This window comes from Eucyclogobius newberryi, unplaced genomic scaffold, assembly GCF_026437365.1.
Source record: "Eucyclogobius newberryi isolate DKJ021-1_F unplaced genomic scaffold, fEucNew1.0.hap1 SCAF_16, whole genome shotgun sequence".
Classification (NCBI taxonomy): domain Eukaryota; kingdom Metazoa; phylum Chordata; class Actinopteri; order Gobiiformes; family Gobiidae; genus Eucyclogobius; species Eucyclogobius newberryi.
Genome location: NW_027315790.1, coordinates 31,355,275 through 31,372,774, shown reverse-complemented (window position 1 = coordinate 31,372,774; position 17,500 = coordinate 31,355,275). Strand labels below are relative to the sequence as shown.

The following is a 17,500-nucleotide window of genomic DNA, read 5'->3' as shown; positions in this document are numbered from 1 at the left end:
CGTAATCTCCCGCCGTGTGTCTGTGGTTAACTCTCTCCTTCTCTCTTTCCTGTCCCATTCCCTCTGTCTTTCTCTCTCTCTCCTGTCCGAAGCACGGTCGTGTCGAGTTTTCCTGGGAAGGCATCAATGTAAGTCTTTGTTTTACTTTCTTTGTCTCGCGCCTATTGTCCCCGTCTTTCTTTCTTTGTTTATTCTTTCTTTCTTTCTTTCTGTCTCTTCGTCGCACCTCTGACCATTCCACCTGGGCAATTTCACTCGATTTCCATGTACGTTTCCGTTTAAAGATAGCGATCCTCTTTCCGCCTTATCTCCGCTCCACACGCTCCTCCTCCTCCTGCGGCCCCGCCCCTGCGGCCTCGCCCCTCCATTTCCTCCCGATCGACTGCAGCGAGCGGCGTCCACAGATAACGGGGAATTGCGCATTTCAAAAACTTTTGAATAAAATGAAAAAAGCCAAATGATTCCACCGCTTTCAATGCAAAAAAGAAACATTTTTTCAAATGTATTTCCAAAAAAATTTCCAAAATGTTTTCACAATTTTTCTCCAATCACAAAAACAACAACAACAACAGGTCGGACAACTCATTGAACTAAAATGCAGTTTGGACAAATATGTTCAAATATAAAAACAATGGGCCAAAACTCATCTAATGTCGCAACATTTTTAATTTAACAAATAAAAATATATTAGAGAGACTTCATTTTGTTGAATTAATGTTTAGAGACAAAAAAGTCATTTTTTCTTTTGTGTAAATTCTGCATGAACTTTGTCTGGAATGAGTGTGATGTCACTTCCTGTCATTTTCTACAGATTTTTCTATGTTGTCTCCACAAATACCTGCTCGATTGGTGTAAAACTATAATATGAACAACAGGTAGAAATACACCAAATAAATTCAAAATTAGAAGACCGTAAAAACTTGTCATGAACACAAACGATGATTACTGTAAAGCAGGGGTCTCCAAACCTTTCCCTGTGGAGAGCCACTTTTACAAAACAAAAATGGCCGGAATCGAGTCGAAATCGGGTAAAGTTAGATACAAATTATCATTTATTTTAACCTTTTTTTTGACCCACACCACACTTTTTTTTACTAGATGTAAAAAAAGAAGAAGATTTAACTCTTGTCTGTCACTGTGTAGTAATCGTAGTAATTGGCGCGGTCTGATTTCACTGCACTCGGGATCAGTGGATACCTGGACCTCGTTAATGTACGCGGCGGCTCTACGCGGAGGCGCATTAGTCTGATTTCACTGCACTCGGGATCAGTGGATACCTGGACCTCGTTAATGTACGCGGCGGCTCTACGCGGAGGCGCATTAGTTCTCGAGACACAAACTGAGCCGGAGCTGGATTAAGCTGTTGAACGTCTGGAGCAAAGTCTGATGAAGCAGATCTAATTGCACGGGAGGATCTGAGAATGAATGACTCGTTCTCTCGTGGAAGCGCATCGAAAAGAACGTGTGAAGCGGATTTTTGTGCCAAAATTACCATCAGGAAGTAACAAAATTCAATTACGTATCTATAAAAAGACCTATACGAGATCTCGACTGGGTTTGAATCTGATGTTTGTCCAGCTTTAATGCAGCTTTTTTGTATAATTAATAAATAAACTATTGAAAAGAAAGAAAGAAAGACGTCTACAAGTGGCCAAAGCTTTACTAAACTCAAACTAAACTAAACTAAAAGCACCTCTGCTATGAAATAAACATGTTAGAATTCAATACTGACGACTGTACTATTGATTTATTCACGATTACATAATGACTTTACTCGATATGACCTGTTCCCTCACTTTTTTTTAGACAAAATCCCAACTTTTCACTAGCGGTACCATATGAAAAGAGTGATATTTACATAGAAAACAGGAAAATATTAATATTCATTGCAGGTGTTAATACGATGTGATTTGATGTGTTTTTTACGGTAAACAATGACATTTTTCAGGGTTTTTTAGCAGTCTTTGTCAGGTCAGATCTGTGGAGAGGCTACCATAGTTTCTCAAATACTCATGTGTCGTTCAGAAGAAAATAAATACATCTTTTACCTCAAATAGAGTCGAGTGTTTGGCTTGTTGATGCGACAGAAATCCACCATCCGCCCGTGTTATATTTGGTCCTTTTTTTACACACCATGTTTGTTCGTGTTGTCGTTGCCCGGGTTACTCCGCCTGTCAATCGCACCCATTGAAAACCGAGGAGACGGTTCCAGAGATGAATGTCTTTGTCAAAGCTCGTAGTCTGGGCTGTAATATAACGGTACAAGCTTGAGTTATATCTGCAATTTCATGAAGTGTAATGCCTCACTGCGGAACATTCTAGGCATAACCATGGAAAGTTACATACGACATCTTTTATAACAGCTAAGGGCCAGGTTGGTTGGTTAAATAGATAAATAAATAAAAATGACATGAATGAAATAAATAACAAATAAATGAAATAAATAAATAAATAAAATGAATAAAATTAATACGATTAATACGATAAAATAGATGCCAGAGTCAGGACTAAAAACAGTTTTGTTTAGCTGTGCATATGACTGAAAGGATTTTTTTTTGCACTCTTCTCTTTTATGTTTTTCATTGTTTTGTGATTTCATTAGTTTAAACAATCATTTGGACTGATAAAAGGGAGTTGGCCCCAGAAAACACGTTACCCTTTGTGGCTAGGTGTTTTTTTTTTTTTTTTTTCTTAATTAGTCAATTTTATTGTATTTTTGTTTCTGTAATTTCTTTGTGATTTCCCTGCATTTTCCCTGCTGTGAAGCACTTTGAATTGCCTTGTGTATGAAATGTGCTCTACAAATAAACTTCCCTTGCCTTACAGTTATCAAAAATAACTAAACAATAAATCTGTATGAATACATTTTGTGCCATTCCCTGAACTCTCTGTCTGTCCCTGCAGATGTCGATGGAGGACACGACGTCGATCCTGCCCCGCCTCAAGAGGAAGTCTGCCAACTCGTACGGGATCGGGGCGCTGGCTAAGTCCTCTCTGACAGGTGTGTCAGGTGTGTGTCGTGGTGTTGGTAAAGTCCCCATGCTGCCTCCACCTGCTCCTCCGGCTCCAGGGCGTCCAGAGGAGGCTGCTGTGGCGGGAGGAACCATGAACCGTCAAAGATAATGCTGAGCTCAGGGGAGTTTGGTGAAGACGCAGTGCACAAACAAAACGCTCGAATTATTAGAACAGTTCAGTAGACAATTCAAAAGTGTATAGTACAAAAATAAAAGCTAAATGGAACTTGAAACAAAACCTAAAACCTAATAAACCATAAGTGATAGAGAACTTAGTTAATTATAATTAACTACAGAGAACCAACTAACTAACATACTAGAAGATTGTTGTTGAAGCTTCAGGCATAGTTAAGGTGCACTATCACTATAAAGCTAAAATACATTATGTTGGTTTTATTTCCCCCCAAAATACGTTTTTAAAAAAATTAGACACTAATCAATACAAAAACTAGCATCAAAACTAGATCTAAACAGGTATTGATACTTTATGATTTTCTAATTCTGACTTTATTTAGTTTATTTATACCTGTTGTACAAATAAATTATAATTTTACAGCAATTGGGCAGGTATTTGTGGAGAAAATGTTCAAAAGTCTGTAGAAAATGACAGGAAGTGACATAACACCAGGGACACTCTAAACATTATTTCAACAAAATAAAGCTGCTCTAAAAATCAACCTATTCTGGCATGATTTTTTAAAGTAACATTTTAAACATATTTATCTTGAATCCATTTTATTTCAACGAGTCGTCCGATCTGTCAGAGGCACTTTAAAAAGGAGCATTTTTAATCACCAGAGTGGTATCAAGCCTTTTGCCTTAAAGGAGTTTGAGATGTTAGAATTGTGGCCCAAAACATCGACTAGAAATTTAAATAAACGCTTTTGAAGGGAAAACTCTCGAGGAACTTAAGCTAGAGATGTTTGATCAAAAAGTGTTGGATGAGGGCGCGTCATTGGATCAAAACCATGTACAAAAAACATAAAGAAACTCACACAACACATTTACATTTACACTCACGCTACAACTTTTCAGCGTCTGAGCCCAGTCTCTGCTCGCTCCACCACATTTCCTGCTGTCGTGTCTAATCCAGCCTACGAGCTAAAAGAAATGGCACGCGAACATGTTTGTCCAATGCCAATGTTTTTGTTGTATAAATTGAAAGCAAAAGCCACAGATGATCCGCGGACACGACACACACACATTTGAAATCCGTCCAGCCAATTTCAGCCCAGGCCTTTCCTCATGCATCCATTACTGACAGTTTTAATAAAAATGTCCAAACCCCCCCCCCGAAAATGCTCCTAATGGAAGTGGGCCTGCCTTTAATTTCACTCAGAACAAGCCGCATCAGGCACGCGACACCGCCACATTCTGAAAATCCAATCTCCAAACAATTACGCCAGTCTTATTATCATAATTACGTGAATCGCGCTAAACGTGTCTGTAATCTGTTGCATCTGCGTCTCCGACAAGTACAAAGAACAGAGAGGACGCCGGTGACATTGACTTCGCCGCGGCTGGTGAAGGATGCGGCGGACGTTTGTTTGGAGCCGGATGATTGTGTAGATATTGTTAAGTGGACGTCAAGATGCAGATAAACCCGATAAAAGCGACAACTGAACCACAGCGCTGTCCATAAGTGCATTCAAAGCTGTAAAAACAAGACAAAGAGAGATAACTGTGTTGAATATTGCTACAAAAAGTGTCATTGCGATAGAAATATTTGATGTATGAGACATATTTTAATCAGCTGCGCCACTTTTCTGTCTCGAAAAGTAAAATGTGTTGGCGCGTTGGTACACTAAAAGAGTAAATGCAAATGAGGGTGTCTGAGAGTTAAATATCGACTTTCCCCTTCAAGCACCACAGCTTTAAAAGGGTAAAACATAATGACTACTTGAAGTTCTTTGCTCATTGTTATACTGCACGATTATGACTCCAAACTAGGGTCAGAGAAAGTATCAAACATAAAAAGATATTCACCAATACTGAAACTAAAACTGGATCAAAATGAGATCTTTCCTGAGCTTTATCTGAGCTCGTACCAAACCACATGGTAATATACATACTATTATTTTGTGTTCCAAGTGTATAAAAATCCAATTTGAAATTGTGACTAAACTAACTCTACTAACTCTAAACTAGGGCTGGGCGATATTGAGAAAAATGTCTCCATATTTTTTTGAGAATCCCGAAAACGAGATTCAGACAATATTTCGTCAATGCAGCGGAAATGTGTTAAAATTTGTCTTGAAACGTATAAATTGAGGTTTTATAATGAGACAAAAGCGAAATGCCTGAAAACGTAATCACAAAGAAGCAGAAATATCACATTATACCCTTAGTTGAAAGTTTACAAAATCGTTTTTATTTTTTTATCCGCACTTTTTGTCGCATATTTTTATTTTATAAATCTTCAAAACAACATTCACGATATTATTGAAATTTTAATATATGGCCCACTTTTCCCCCAAACTAAACCAAAACTTGATAAAAGTATTTATTCTCCTCATTTGTGCACTGCATCTGTACTAAAGCCTCTGACCGTTATCTTTGCACGTCGAGTTTGGTGAAGTTGACCGGCGCCGACACACGCAGCTTCCGCCCGGAGTGGGAGGAAACCAGGAGCTTGGATCCAGCATGGCCGCCCCTGTGGGTGCCCCTCCCCCTCCCCCTCCTCCATCCAGTCAACAGACGTCAATGAGCCAAGCATTGACGGATTCGACCCGATTTGACCCGGAGCTAAAGTGAGCGAGCAGGCTCACTTTAGCCGAGGCCCCCGAGCATCACCACAGGCGTGTCGGGACGAGCTGTTCACTGTGTGCAGTGTGTGGACGAGCTGTTCCCTGTGTGCGCCGTGTGGACGAGCCGTTCCCTGTGTGCGGCGTGTGGACGAGCTGTTCCCTGTGTGCGGCGTGTGGACGAGCTGTTCCCTGTGTGCGCCGTGTGGACGAGCTGTTCTCTGTGTGCGCCGTGTGGACGAGCTGTTCCCTGTGTGCGGCGTGTGGACGAGCTGTTCCCTGTGTGCGCCGTGTGGACGAGCTGTTCTCTGTGTGCGGCGTGTGGACGAGCTGTTCCCTGTGTGCGCCGTGTGGACGAGTAGTTCTCTGTGTGCGCCGTGTGGACGAGCTGTTCCCTGTGTGCGCCGTGTGGACGAGCTGTTCCCTGTGTGCGCCGTGTGGACGAGCTGTTCCCTGTGTGCGCCGTGTGGACGAGCTGTTCCCTGTGTGCGCCGTGTGGACGAGCTGTTCTCTGTGTGCGTCGTGTGGACGAGCTGTTCCCTGTGTGCGGCGTGTGGACGAGCTGTTCCCTGTGTGCGCCGTGTGGACGAGCTGTTCCCTGTGTGCGGCGTGTGGACGAGCTGTTCCCTGTGTGCGGAGTGTGGACGAGCTGTTCCCTTTGTGCGGCGTGTGGACGAGCTGTTCCCTGTGTGCGCCGTGTGGACGAGCTGTTCTCTGTGCGCGGCGTGTGGACGAGCTGTTCCCTGTGCACGGCGTGTGGACGAGCTGTTCTCTGTGCGCGGCGTGTGGACGAGCTGTTCCCTGTGCACGGCGTGAGGACGAGCTGTTCCCTGTGCACGGCGTGTGGACGAGCTGTTCCCTGTGTGCGCCGTGTGGACGAGCTGTTCTCTGTGTGCGCCGTATGGTCATGTGATAGTGTTTGTCACCGTGATGAGACTCGTGTGTAACTGTTGGTGTGTGTTGATGGTTCTGCTTTGTCAGTGTAGATCCGAGTTGTTGTTGTTGATGTTGTTGTTGTTGTTGTTATTTGGTACAGATGAAGTTCCTTTGCCACCGTGATATCCCTGCAAAGCACAAACGTGGAAAGGGCATGTCTTTTGTTGTATTTAAAGGATTGAATGTTCAGTAGCATCAACATAACAATGGACGTTTAGCGTTACGACTATTGTGAGAAAAACATCACGATTTAACAATTATTCACAATTATTATGGACACTGTGACCGAACAACAGCGGAATCTTTCATTTTCTTTCATTTCCGTGATCTGACATGTGAAATTTGACTAAAAACAGCTGTATTAGAAGTTTTTGGACAATTATCCATTAACCTAATAATCGTGACATCCCTAAACATAACTGCACAATATTAAAAGTAAGATTACTGGGAGCTAAATTTAAGTCAAGCTTAAGGTTTTTTTTAATCAATCTTTTTATTTTTATTTTGCCATAATTGCACAATAGACTTGAGGCAAAGAAACACAAAGCTTGTCCAATGTAGGGTTTAGTTGTAGTCAGTTGTAGTTGTACTCATCCAAGGTAGAGGTATGGAGGTAATGGAGAGGTCGACGCCCAGGGCATTCGGATGCTAATCAGGTCCTCACGGAAGAGAAAGAGAGTGAGCCAGGGACAAAATGGAGACTAATAGCCCATTAAAGGACTGATAGTAAACAAGAGGCTAGGTTGATAGAAAACAAAGAGGTGTAAGTTTCTGATTGAGAATGACTCTTGGATGAGAGTCGAAACGTATCGTTTTTTTGCTAAAACTGAGTCCAGATGAAAAAACTGAACCTTTTTCTACAATGGAACATTCCTGGACGAATGAGGGACTCCACCAACAAAGCTTGTCCAACTTAGAACTCTTGTGCCATTTAAAATACTCTAAAACTCTGATTAAAAACCTAGCGACGGACTGACTTGTATCTCTGAGTTCTAAGTGTTTATCGATCGGAAAAGACTCTTTGGGGGGAAAAGGCGGAACGTCAAGCTTTCAATCAACTTTTGTTAAATCCAGTTGAGAGAAAACGCAGACTTCTTTCACATCCACAAAAGCACAGACTAAACTGTACTAAAATCTGCATTAACATCTCACATGTTCACGCTGACGACACAAATACAGTTGCAGTATTTTCCATGTGCCTGGACCCCCGACACTTGCCCGTCACCTCTCGCCGTCTGTGTCCATCAAACTCGTAAGGGTGCGTTCGATTCTCACACCAGCTCGGCCCCTTTCTCGCCGTCCTTCCTTTGTCGTTCTGCTTTAATTAGATTTTATTGATCTTCCGGGACGACTCTCCGACGCTCTGATTTTAATTGAATATTTTCCATCTTAATCGGGACGAGATTAGGCTTTTTTTCTTCTTTTTTTTTTGACTTTTTCTGCCGCTCGTGTTCTGCCGCGACGACGTTTTAATCATATAAAAATGCTAATGAGTGTCGTTTATCATGTTCGCTGGCACATTAGCGGCGCCTCCGAACTAATTATGAGAAATGTTGTGTGGTCGAGCCGACCTCATAGTCAGAGACCTTTTTGTTGTTGTTTTTCCCCAGACGTTTCCAGTTGTTAGCTAGGAAACATGGACAGGGGCGACAAATCTTCGGCTGCAAATGAGGCCGCCGGAGCTCCCTTTTCGGTTTCCGGGAAGATCTACCGGTGCCGAGAAGAAGCGTGCCGTATTTTTAGTTTTAAAACAACTCGAGAAGGCGACGTTTTGGGTGGTGTAGATAACGGCGGGAAACGCAGCGAGTCGTTGTGCAAGTGAAAGTGTTGAAAAAATGCGGTAAACAAGTCTATACATGACGGCAGAAGAACAGGCTTTTCAGTGGCCGGATACAATAATGGATGCTTAAATTCAGCTGTGTTTGTTGTCCAAAAGAGTAAGTGAGATTTCCATGAGGTTTCCAAGTGGTTGATGTGTTATTTTGCAGATAGCACGCTGATATGGGAAAGAATCAACCTAAAAGTGATGTGTCTATCCCAGAGACGCCTGTCATGCTGGCAATGTCAAATAAATATGGGAAAGAGTGTCTGGAATGCTATGTATGTGGTCCGTCATGTCTTTTTGATTTTAATGCATTTTTCCTGTTGTGTGAAGCACTTTGAATTGCCTTGTGTGAAATGTGCTCTACAAATAAACTTGCCTTGCCTTATTTTAGGAGAGATTTGAAAGAAAGAAAGGAAATAAAGCATGTTAAGGGTTGGATTACCACCTCATTTTAGATTATTTCTCATTCTAAAGGCGCGCTCTCCATTAGGATGGAAATGCCGGTGCTGAACTCTCCACTAGAAAACGCACATTAGATAGAGATAGACCTCATTAGTGGAACCGCGACCAACTATTCATCTGAATGATTGGGAGTGGACCAGTTTAAACAATCATCATCATTCGTTTTGTGCGTTTCCTGCTGAAAAACAGGACTATAATCTGGAATATTTACCGTGTAACTGTTCAAATGTGCACTTTCCCGATCAAATAAATACAAACAAATTGAAAATAAGATAAACATAGATGGTGAAATTAAATAAAAATGTCAAATAGACTAAACAATTGCCGATATTCATTAATAAATACAATTTTTGGGAGAAATATTCTGTATCTAGAGGCTTTCAATCACCATATTTTAAACATTTATTTGATTAAAAATGTCTCAGTGTACAAATAATGGCTTGACTATAAACTATTAAAAAGGAATCACTGGCTATACGATTATCATTAGCAGCTCTACTGATTAGTACATGAATAAAGGTGAACACAGACTTCCCTGGGTCCGAGTTTAAAACCTTGAAAAGCTGATAATTAATTATTCAAAAGAAAAAATCTCAGTATCAATGTGTAAGTACTAACTGAAGAGGATTATTTTAGTAATAGACTAGTTATTAATCGATTATTTCTATTGTGAATTGGTAACCATGGCAACTGGAGGCTTCTATACGGACAACATTTACAAATAAAGCGTATTATTGATGATTTTTTTTGGACATTTTGATTTAATAATGCCGCTTTCTTCATACAAAAGGTCTTTTCGCATGTGTTTTAGAGTCTGTGTCATCCAGATAACGATTAAAACAATCAAAATATGACAAGAACTGTTTAGAAAATCATGGCCGCTACATATAACTACCCATAGTCCTTTGCTTCCGCCGCGTCACGTTCCTCAAATCACTTCAGCCGAGCTCCGAGGCCATTTCAAATCAAATCCATCCCGACACATTCCTCCTTCTCCGCCCTTTTCACCCTCTGCGCCCGGGGACCCTGCTGGCGTCCGCGCGGCCCACGCTCTGACGGTGTCTTGTGTTCTCGGGACGTCCCGCGCGCAGGTGTGACCCGGACCATGAAGGACAAGGTGACCAAGCCCACGGCGATGGCTTCAGGCAAGGTGGCGCACATGATCGAGTGGCAGAGCTGGAACACGCCCTCGGCCGGACCGCAGGGGAAGAACACCGTCCAGCGCGAGAAGCAGCGGCGGCTGGAGAACGACGCCTACAGCGACCTGAGCGACGGCGAGAAGGAGGCGCGCTTCGCTGCAGGTACGATCACCGCCGATCACACAGAAACGCAAGATATTTGATTTGAGTTTGTCTTAAAAACAATTAACAATGGATTTTAGTGTTGATTTCAGAATCAGAATCAGAATAAGTTTATTGCCATTTATCAATGAACAGGATTCACGGACATAGGAACTTGTCCTGGCGGTTCGGTGCAACACAAACATAACACTGAACAATAAATACAAAACCAATGGACAATAAATAACAAATAACTACCGGGTATTAAAATGGTTCGGTAGAGTTAAAAATAGACATGATATGTACACAATGAACATAAACATGAATTTAATCATTACCATTCAACACAACAAACTATTATTTTTTGCCAATGATTTCTTCCACACCACAAGCTTTTACAGACCAGAGGATCTTTATTATTTTGTATTATTATTTATATTATTATCTTATCTTTAACAGATTGTGAACAGTTTGTATTTTTTTATTTATTAGTTATTCATATTTTATTATTCATTTTATTATTATTTATAATTTATATTATTATTTTATTTTTATTTATGTATGTATCTATCATTTTGTATTATTCTTTATATTATTATCTTATCTTTAACAGATAGTTTGTATTTATTATTTGTATTTATTGTTTTTATTAGTTATTCATATTTTATTATTTATTTTATTATAATTTATTATATATATTATTATTTTATTATATATTTATCATTTTGTATTATTATTTATTTTATTATATTATTATTTATCATTATTTCATTCATACTCTTATTTCCTGCCAATGATTTCTTAAAAACCACATGTTTTGACAGACCAGAGGATCAACATAAAAAGACCATGTCAATTGTTTGAATTGTTTTCTGATTCAAAATGATCTCCCGTTCTCAGATGGTTTAGGAGCCAGTATTTTTATACTGATTATATTGTATTTAATCAAAAATGTATTAAAAAAAAACATAACGATTTAAGGAGAGGCTGTTAAATGGTTCAAGTGTCGCACGAAAAGTGAATTGACCACAACATGAACCTCCGAAATATAGTAATATATAATATAGTTATACTTTTGTTTGGAAGATTACAAGTTTCTGTCTCTGTTTGAGGTCTAAAGGGAGTATATACATAGGGAGTATAAATGTTGTGTGTGGTATTGTTATTCGGGTTGGAAAGTGAAGGCATAAATTAAGATCTTAATTTTTGGGATGATCTCGATGGCGATGGTCAGTCAATTTCATTATAATCCATCAGAAATGTGCTGAAATGTGCCAGTAAATGTGTAAAAAACATGAAAAAATGAACTAAAAGGAACAGAAACACCACTGTGCAATCTTTAGTTTCATAGTTCTCACTGAATACGTTCTGGATCTCAGTGGAACTTTCTGGTTAATATTGATACGTTTTCGATGTATCTCCCGCCTCTTTTATTAGCAAAATGAACCCACATCTTTAGATTAAATTGAGTTGTTTTTTGAATCGTTTTGCGTCTCCCTCCGACAGGAATCATGCAGCAGTTCGCCATCTCCGAGGCCACGCTCTTCGGCTGGAACTCGCTGGACGGGGACAGCGTGGGCGCCGGGTCAAACCACGGCAGTGTGGCCCATCTGAGCGAGGTCAACCAGGAGAGCATCACCAGCCGAGGTAAACGCAAACGCACGCTTCAGCCATCGATCGAACGTTCGACCGCGCGATTAGCAAAACACTGACGACGCTGACACGTACGGAAATGTGTTGAAACCATACGATTTTTCAATGACATAAAAGACTGTTGTAAATATCTTCTAAATGTGTATGAAAAGCAGAGAGAACATGCGAAGGGAGAACTGTTTGTCCAGTAAAGGAGTTAAAGCGGAACAGCAGCTGTAACGAGCTAAAACGAGCTAAAACGAGCTAAAACGAGCTAAAATGTGCTAAAACAAGCTAAAACGAGCTACTTCTCTTTTGATTTTTTTATAAATTTTTTAGGTTTTTCAAATTACCGAATTTTCCGGACTATAAGTCGCACCAGCCAAAAAATGCATAATAGAGAAGACATAACATAGATAAGTTGCACTGGAGTATAAGTATATGAGTATAAATATAAGTATAAGTCGCAGCCTGGCCAAAACTATGAAAAAAGGTGCGACTTATAGTCCGGAAACTACGGTAAAGAATACAATCAGACAGTACGGAGGTGGCATCCAAAGAAAAGAGGGGCTACTTCTATTTTTCAATGATTTTATAGTATAGAATAATAATAATACATGACAGAATAATAGTAATACACATTTTTGGTCATTTTTGTGTGTGTTTTGAATGTTAGTAACTTCTTGCTGCTGTTTTAGTTTTGAAGATACGGCTCGACAGGCCCAGCTTGAGCTTCTGCTTGAACCTGGTCCTGGGCCTGGTCCTTGTCTTGACCGTTTGATTTGTTTGTACATTTCGATATTCACAGTACGGGAAAATACACGAGCCAATGAGGATTTAGGTTGATATTTTGCACGCTGCACGTTTCCCCCGTCAGGATCTGCTCATCGCGCGTCCTTCTGACCTTCTGTAGATCATATTAACTCGTAAACCGTGACTTATCGACGCCGTGATCACACTTTATCACTCGGATAATAGCATTTGCCCCGCGTCTTCCAGGCCGACCGCCCGGCGTCGGTGGGCGTGTCTTTGGCGGCCGCGGCGACACGACCTCGCCTTCACGTTCACTGTCACTCCGGGCTGAGCCTGTTGTGCTTACGGCGGCGGTTTGTGGGAAAATTAGAGTCTTGTTTGCAGCTAAAAATAGCCGTGTCAGTTATGGAGGCGACCGGCTGGAAAGGGCTTTTGGAGGACGTCGGCGACTCGGCAGCTGGGGTCCGCCGCCACGAGGCTCCAGACAAACGCAATCCCTCAAGACAAGAAGAGTTTGGACGGAAATTAAGTGAAGTTATGAAGGCAACAGCGACTTAAATGTTTTAACTGATCGTTTTTATTATTTTCATTTATAATTTTTATTAGTTATTCATATGTCATTATTTATTTTATTATTATTTATTATTTATATTCTCATTTTATTATGATTAGTTATTCTTATTTTATTATTTATTTTATTACTATTTATATTATTATTTTATTATTATTAGCTATTCATATTTTATTATTTATTTTAGTATTATTTATACTATTATTTCATTATTATTAGTTATTCATATTTCATTATTTATTTTATTATTGTTTATTATGTATATTATCATTATTAGTTATTCATATTTTATTATTTATTTTAGTATTATTTATATTAGTATTCTATCATTATTTATTTATATATTTATTATTTTGTATCATTATTTATATTATTATCTTATCTTTAACATATAGTTTTTATTTATTATTTTATTATCAGTTATTCTTATTTTATTATTTATTTTATCATTATTTATTATTTATATTATTTTATCATTATTTACATATTTATTATTTTGTATTATTATTTATCTTATTATTTATCATTGTTTCCTTCTAAAAGGCTTGGTTTTAAAGGTTTTAAAGGAGGATGTGGAATTATAGAGCTTTTACTGTTACCATTATTGTGAGAAAAAACATCACAATTTAACGATTATTCACGATTATTATTGACACTGACTAAACAACAGTGAAATCTGTCACTTTTGTTCGTTCTCATGGTCTGACATGTGACTTTTCCTCAAGTTTATGAGCGAAAACTGAGCAAAACACTGAACAAAACTGAGCTTCCTGAAAGACAAAATAAGTATTGTCTATGTTATTTCTCACAAAAATCTAATCTTCCAGCAGTTATTTCTTTGTTCTAGCTGATTATTGAAACCGTGTTGGGGATATTTAGTACGAGCCAAACTGTAGTTACGGTGTGCTGCTCAGAGGCCTCGGACAGTGGAACAGTCCTGGTGTAAATGCTGTGGTTGTCCCGGAGCCTCAGGTGGAGCTTGTTTTAGCTGCTCACTGAACGAAAAACACACAATGAAGGCGAGAGAAAAGCGGCAATTTATCCAGGACAAATTAGACCCCTCCCCTTCCCCCGCCCCCATGACCCGGAGTCACAGACACTGTCCACTGCCCCCGTCCGGCTCTTTGCACACGGTATCTTTACACGCCAGGCTCCCGCTCAGGCTCAGGCTCCCGCTCAGGCTCAGGCTCCCGCTCAGGCTCCAGCTCAGGCTCCCGCTCAGGCTCCCGCTCAGGCTCCAGCTCAGGCTCCCGCTCAGGCTCCCGCTCAGGCTTAGGCTCCCGCTCAGGCTTAGGCTCCCGCTCAGGCTCCAGCTCAGGCTCCAGCTCAGGCTCAGGCTCCCGCTCAGGCTCAGGCTCAGGCTCCCGCTCAGGCTCCTGCTCAGGCTCAGGCTCCCGCTCAGGCTCAGGCTCAGGCTCAGGCTCAGGCTCCAGCTCAGGCTCCCGCTCAGGCTCCCGCTCAGGCTCAGGCTCAGGCTCCCGCTCAGGCTCCCGCTCAGGCTCCAGCTCAGGCTCCCGCTCAGGCTCCCGCTCAGGCTTAGGCTCCCGCTCAGGCTTAGGCTCCCGCTCAGGCTCCCGCTCAGGCTCCCGCTCAGGCTCCCGCTCAGGCTCCAGCTCAGGCTCCAGCTCAGGCTCAGGCTCCCGCTCAGGCTCAGGCTCCCGCTCAGGCTCCTGCTCAGGCTCCAGCTCAGGCTCAGGCTCCCGCTCAGGCTCAGGCTCCCGCTCAGGCTCCTGCTCAGGCTCCCGTTTAGGCTCCCCCTCAGGCTCCCGCTCAGGCTCAGGCTCCCGCTCAGGCTCAGGCTCCCGCTCAGGCTCCCGCTCAGGCTCAGGCTCCCGCTCAGGCTCCCGTTTAGGCTCCCCCTCAGGCTCCCGCTCAGGCTCCCGCTCAGGCTTAGGCTCCCTCTCAGGCTCCCGCTCAGGTCCCGCTCAGGCTCCCGCTCAGGCTCCCGCTCAGGCTCAGGTCCCGCTCAGGCTCCCGCTCAGGCTCAGGCTCCCGCTCAGGCTCCCGCTCAGGCTCCCCCTCAGGCTCCCCCTCAGGCTCCCGCTCAGGTCCCGCTCAGGCTCCGGCTCCGGCTCCCGCTCAGGCTCCCCCTCAGGCTCCCCCTCAGGCTCCCGCTCAGGTCCCGCTCAGGCTCCGGCTCCCGCTCAGGCTCCCGCTCAGGCTCCCCCTCAGGCTCAGGCTCCCGCTCAGGCTCCCGCTCAGGTGGACGTGCCGTAAACACTTTTGTGCAGATAAACAAAACCCAGGGTCGCCCTTGTCGGCTGAACTCAAGGACTTCTTCTTCTTTTGTTTACATTCGTATGTGATTTTGTCATGACCATGTGAAACCAGAGAAAAATATGTTCTTAAAATAATCTTTACAAGGTCATCTCGCTCTGAGCCTCGGATTTCACTCATTTTATTAGCTAAGGTCAACAAATGCGTGACATGCTAATGCTAAGGTCAACAAATGCGTGACATGCTAATGCTAAGGTCAACAAATGCGTGACATGCTAATGCTAAGGTCAACAAATGCGTGACATGCTAATGCTAAGGTCAACAAACGCTCGACATGCTAATGCTAAGGTCAACAAACGCTTGACATGCTAATGCTAAGGTCAACAAATGCGTGACATGTTAATGCTAAGGTCAACAAATGCGTGACATGCTAATGCTAAGGTCAACAAATGCGTGACATGCTAATGCTAAGGTCAACAAATGCGTGACATGCTAATGCTAAGGTCAACAAATGCGTGACATGCTAATGCTAAGGTCAACAAATGCGTTACATGCTAATGCTAAAGTCAACAAACGCTTGACATGCTAATGCTAAGGTCAACAAATGCGTGACATACTAATGCTAAGGTCAACAAACGCTTGACATGCTAATGCTAAGGTCAACAAATGCGTGACATGCTAATGCTAAGGTCAACAAATGCGTGACATGCTAATGCTAAGGTCAACAAATGCGTGACATGCTAATGCTAAGGTCAACAAATGCGTGACATGCTAATGCTAAGGTCAACAAATGCGTGACATGCTAATGCTAAGGTCAACAAATGCGTGACATGCTAATGCTAAGGTCAACAAACGCTTGACATGCTAATGCTAAGGTCAACAAACGCTTGACATGCTAATGCTAAGGACTTTTTAAAATTTTATTTCATCTTGATTTCAGTAGATTTTGACCACTTATCTTATTTCAATTCCAGCAAGATTATTTTTTGTAATTTCTAGTAAAAACACAACAAAACAATTTACACTCAAAATACGGTAATATTATTACCGTATTTTCCGGACTATAAGTCACCAAAATGCCAAAAAATGCATAATAGAGAAGAAGAAAAAAACATATATAAGTTGCACTGGAGTATGAAATGCATTTGCAAGTGTGAAAATAACAAATAATATCACATATAAGTTGCTCCGGAGTATAAGTACAAGTATATAAGTATATATGTATAAGTATAAGTCGCACCCCGGCCAAAACTATGAAACAAGGTGCGACTTATAGTCCGGAAAATACGGTAATCAAGATCATGAATGAGTTATTAAACCGTTCTATGCTGCTGAGTACAATGTGTCGTTTCTGTTCATTTTGATACAGAAACGACTAAAACACTTTTTACTTATTTATGGTCCTCAGGGCAGTGCATTTGTGCCGCTAAGACTTAAAACCACAAACACAGACACAGACACAAACCAGACACAGACACAGACACAGACACAGACACAGACACAGACATAGACACAGACACAAACCAGACACAGACACAGACACAGACATAGACACAGACACAGACACAAACCAGACACAGACACAGACACAGACATAGACACAGACACAAACCAGACACAGACACAGACACAGACAAATGCAGACGCAGACGCAGACACAGACACAAACCAGACACAGACACAACCACAGACACAGACAAATGCAGACGCAGACACAGACACAGACAAATGCAGACGCAGACGCAAACACAGACGCAGACACAGACACAACCACAACCACAGACACAGACAAATGCAGACGCAAACACAGACGCAGACGCAGACACAGACACAGACAAACGCAGACGCAACCACAAACACAGACACAGACACAAACCAGACACAGACACAGACACAGACAAATGCAGACGCAGACACAGACACAAACCAGACACAGACACAGACACAGACACAACCACAGACACAGACAAATGCAGACGCAGACACAAACCAGACACAGACACAACCACAGACACAGACAAATGCAGACGCAGACACAGACACAGACACAGACAAATGCAGACGCA

At 41.9% G+C, this 17,500-nt stretch overlaps 1 protein-coding gene across 4 annotated transcripts in view; it reads left to right on the top strand.

The window, feature by feature from the left end:
* The window catches only part of LOC140362194 (uncharacterized), a 78,834-nt gene that overhangs the window by 41,881 nt on the left and 19,453 nt on the right, over positions 1–17,500 (top strand). Inside the window, exons 3-6 of one of the 4 annotated variants that reach the window (XM_072448266.1) lie at positions 93–128; positions 2,905–3,001; positions 10,073–10,282; positions 11,768–11,908. In XM_072448266.1, coding sequence (XP_072304367.1) covers positions 93–128; positions 2,905–3,001; positions 10,073–10,282; positions 11,768–11,908 — 484 coding nt within the window. Of the gene's footprint in view, positions 1–92; positions 129–2,904; positions 3,011–10,072; positions 10,283–11,767; positions 11,909–17,500 lie in introns of all 4 variants that reach the window. The other 3 variants (XM_072448265.1, XM_072448268.1, XM_072448267.1) reach the window with 3 other exon arrangements.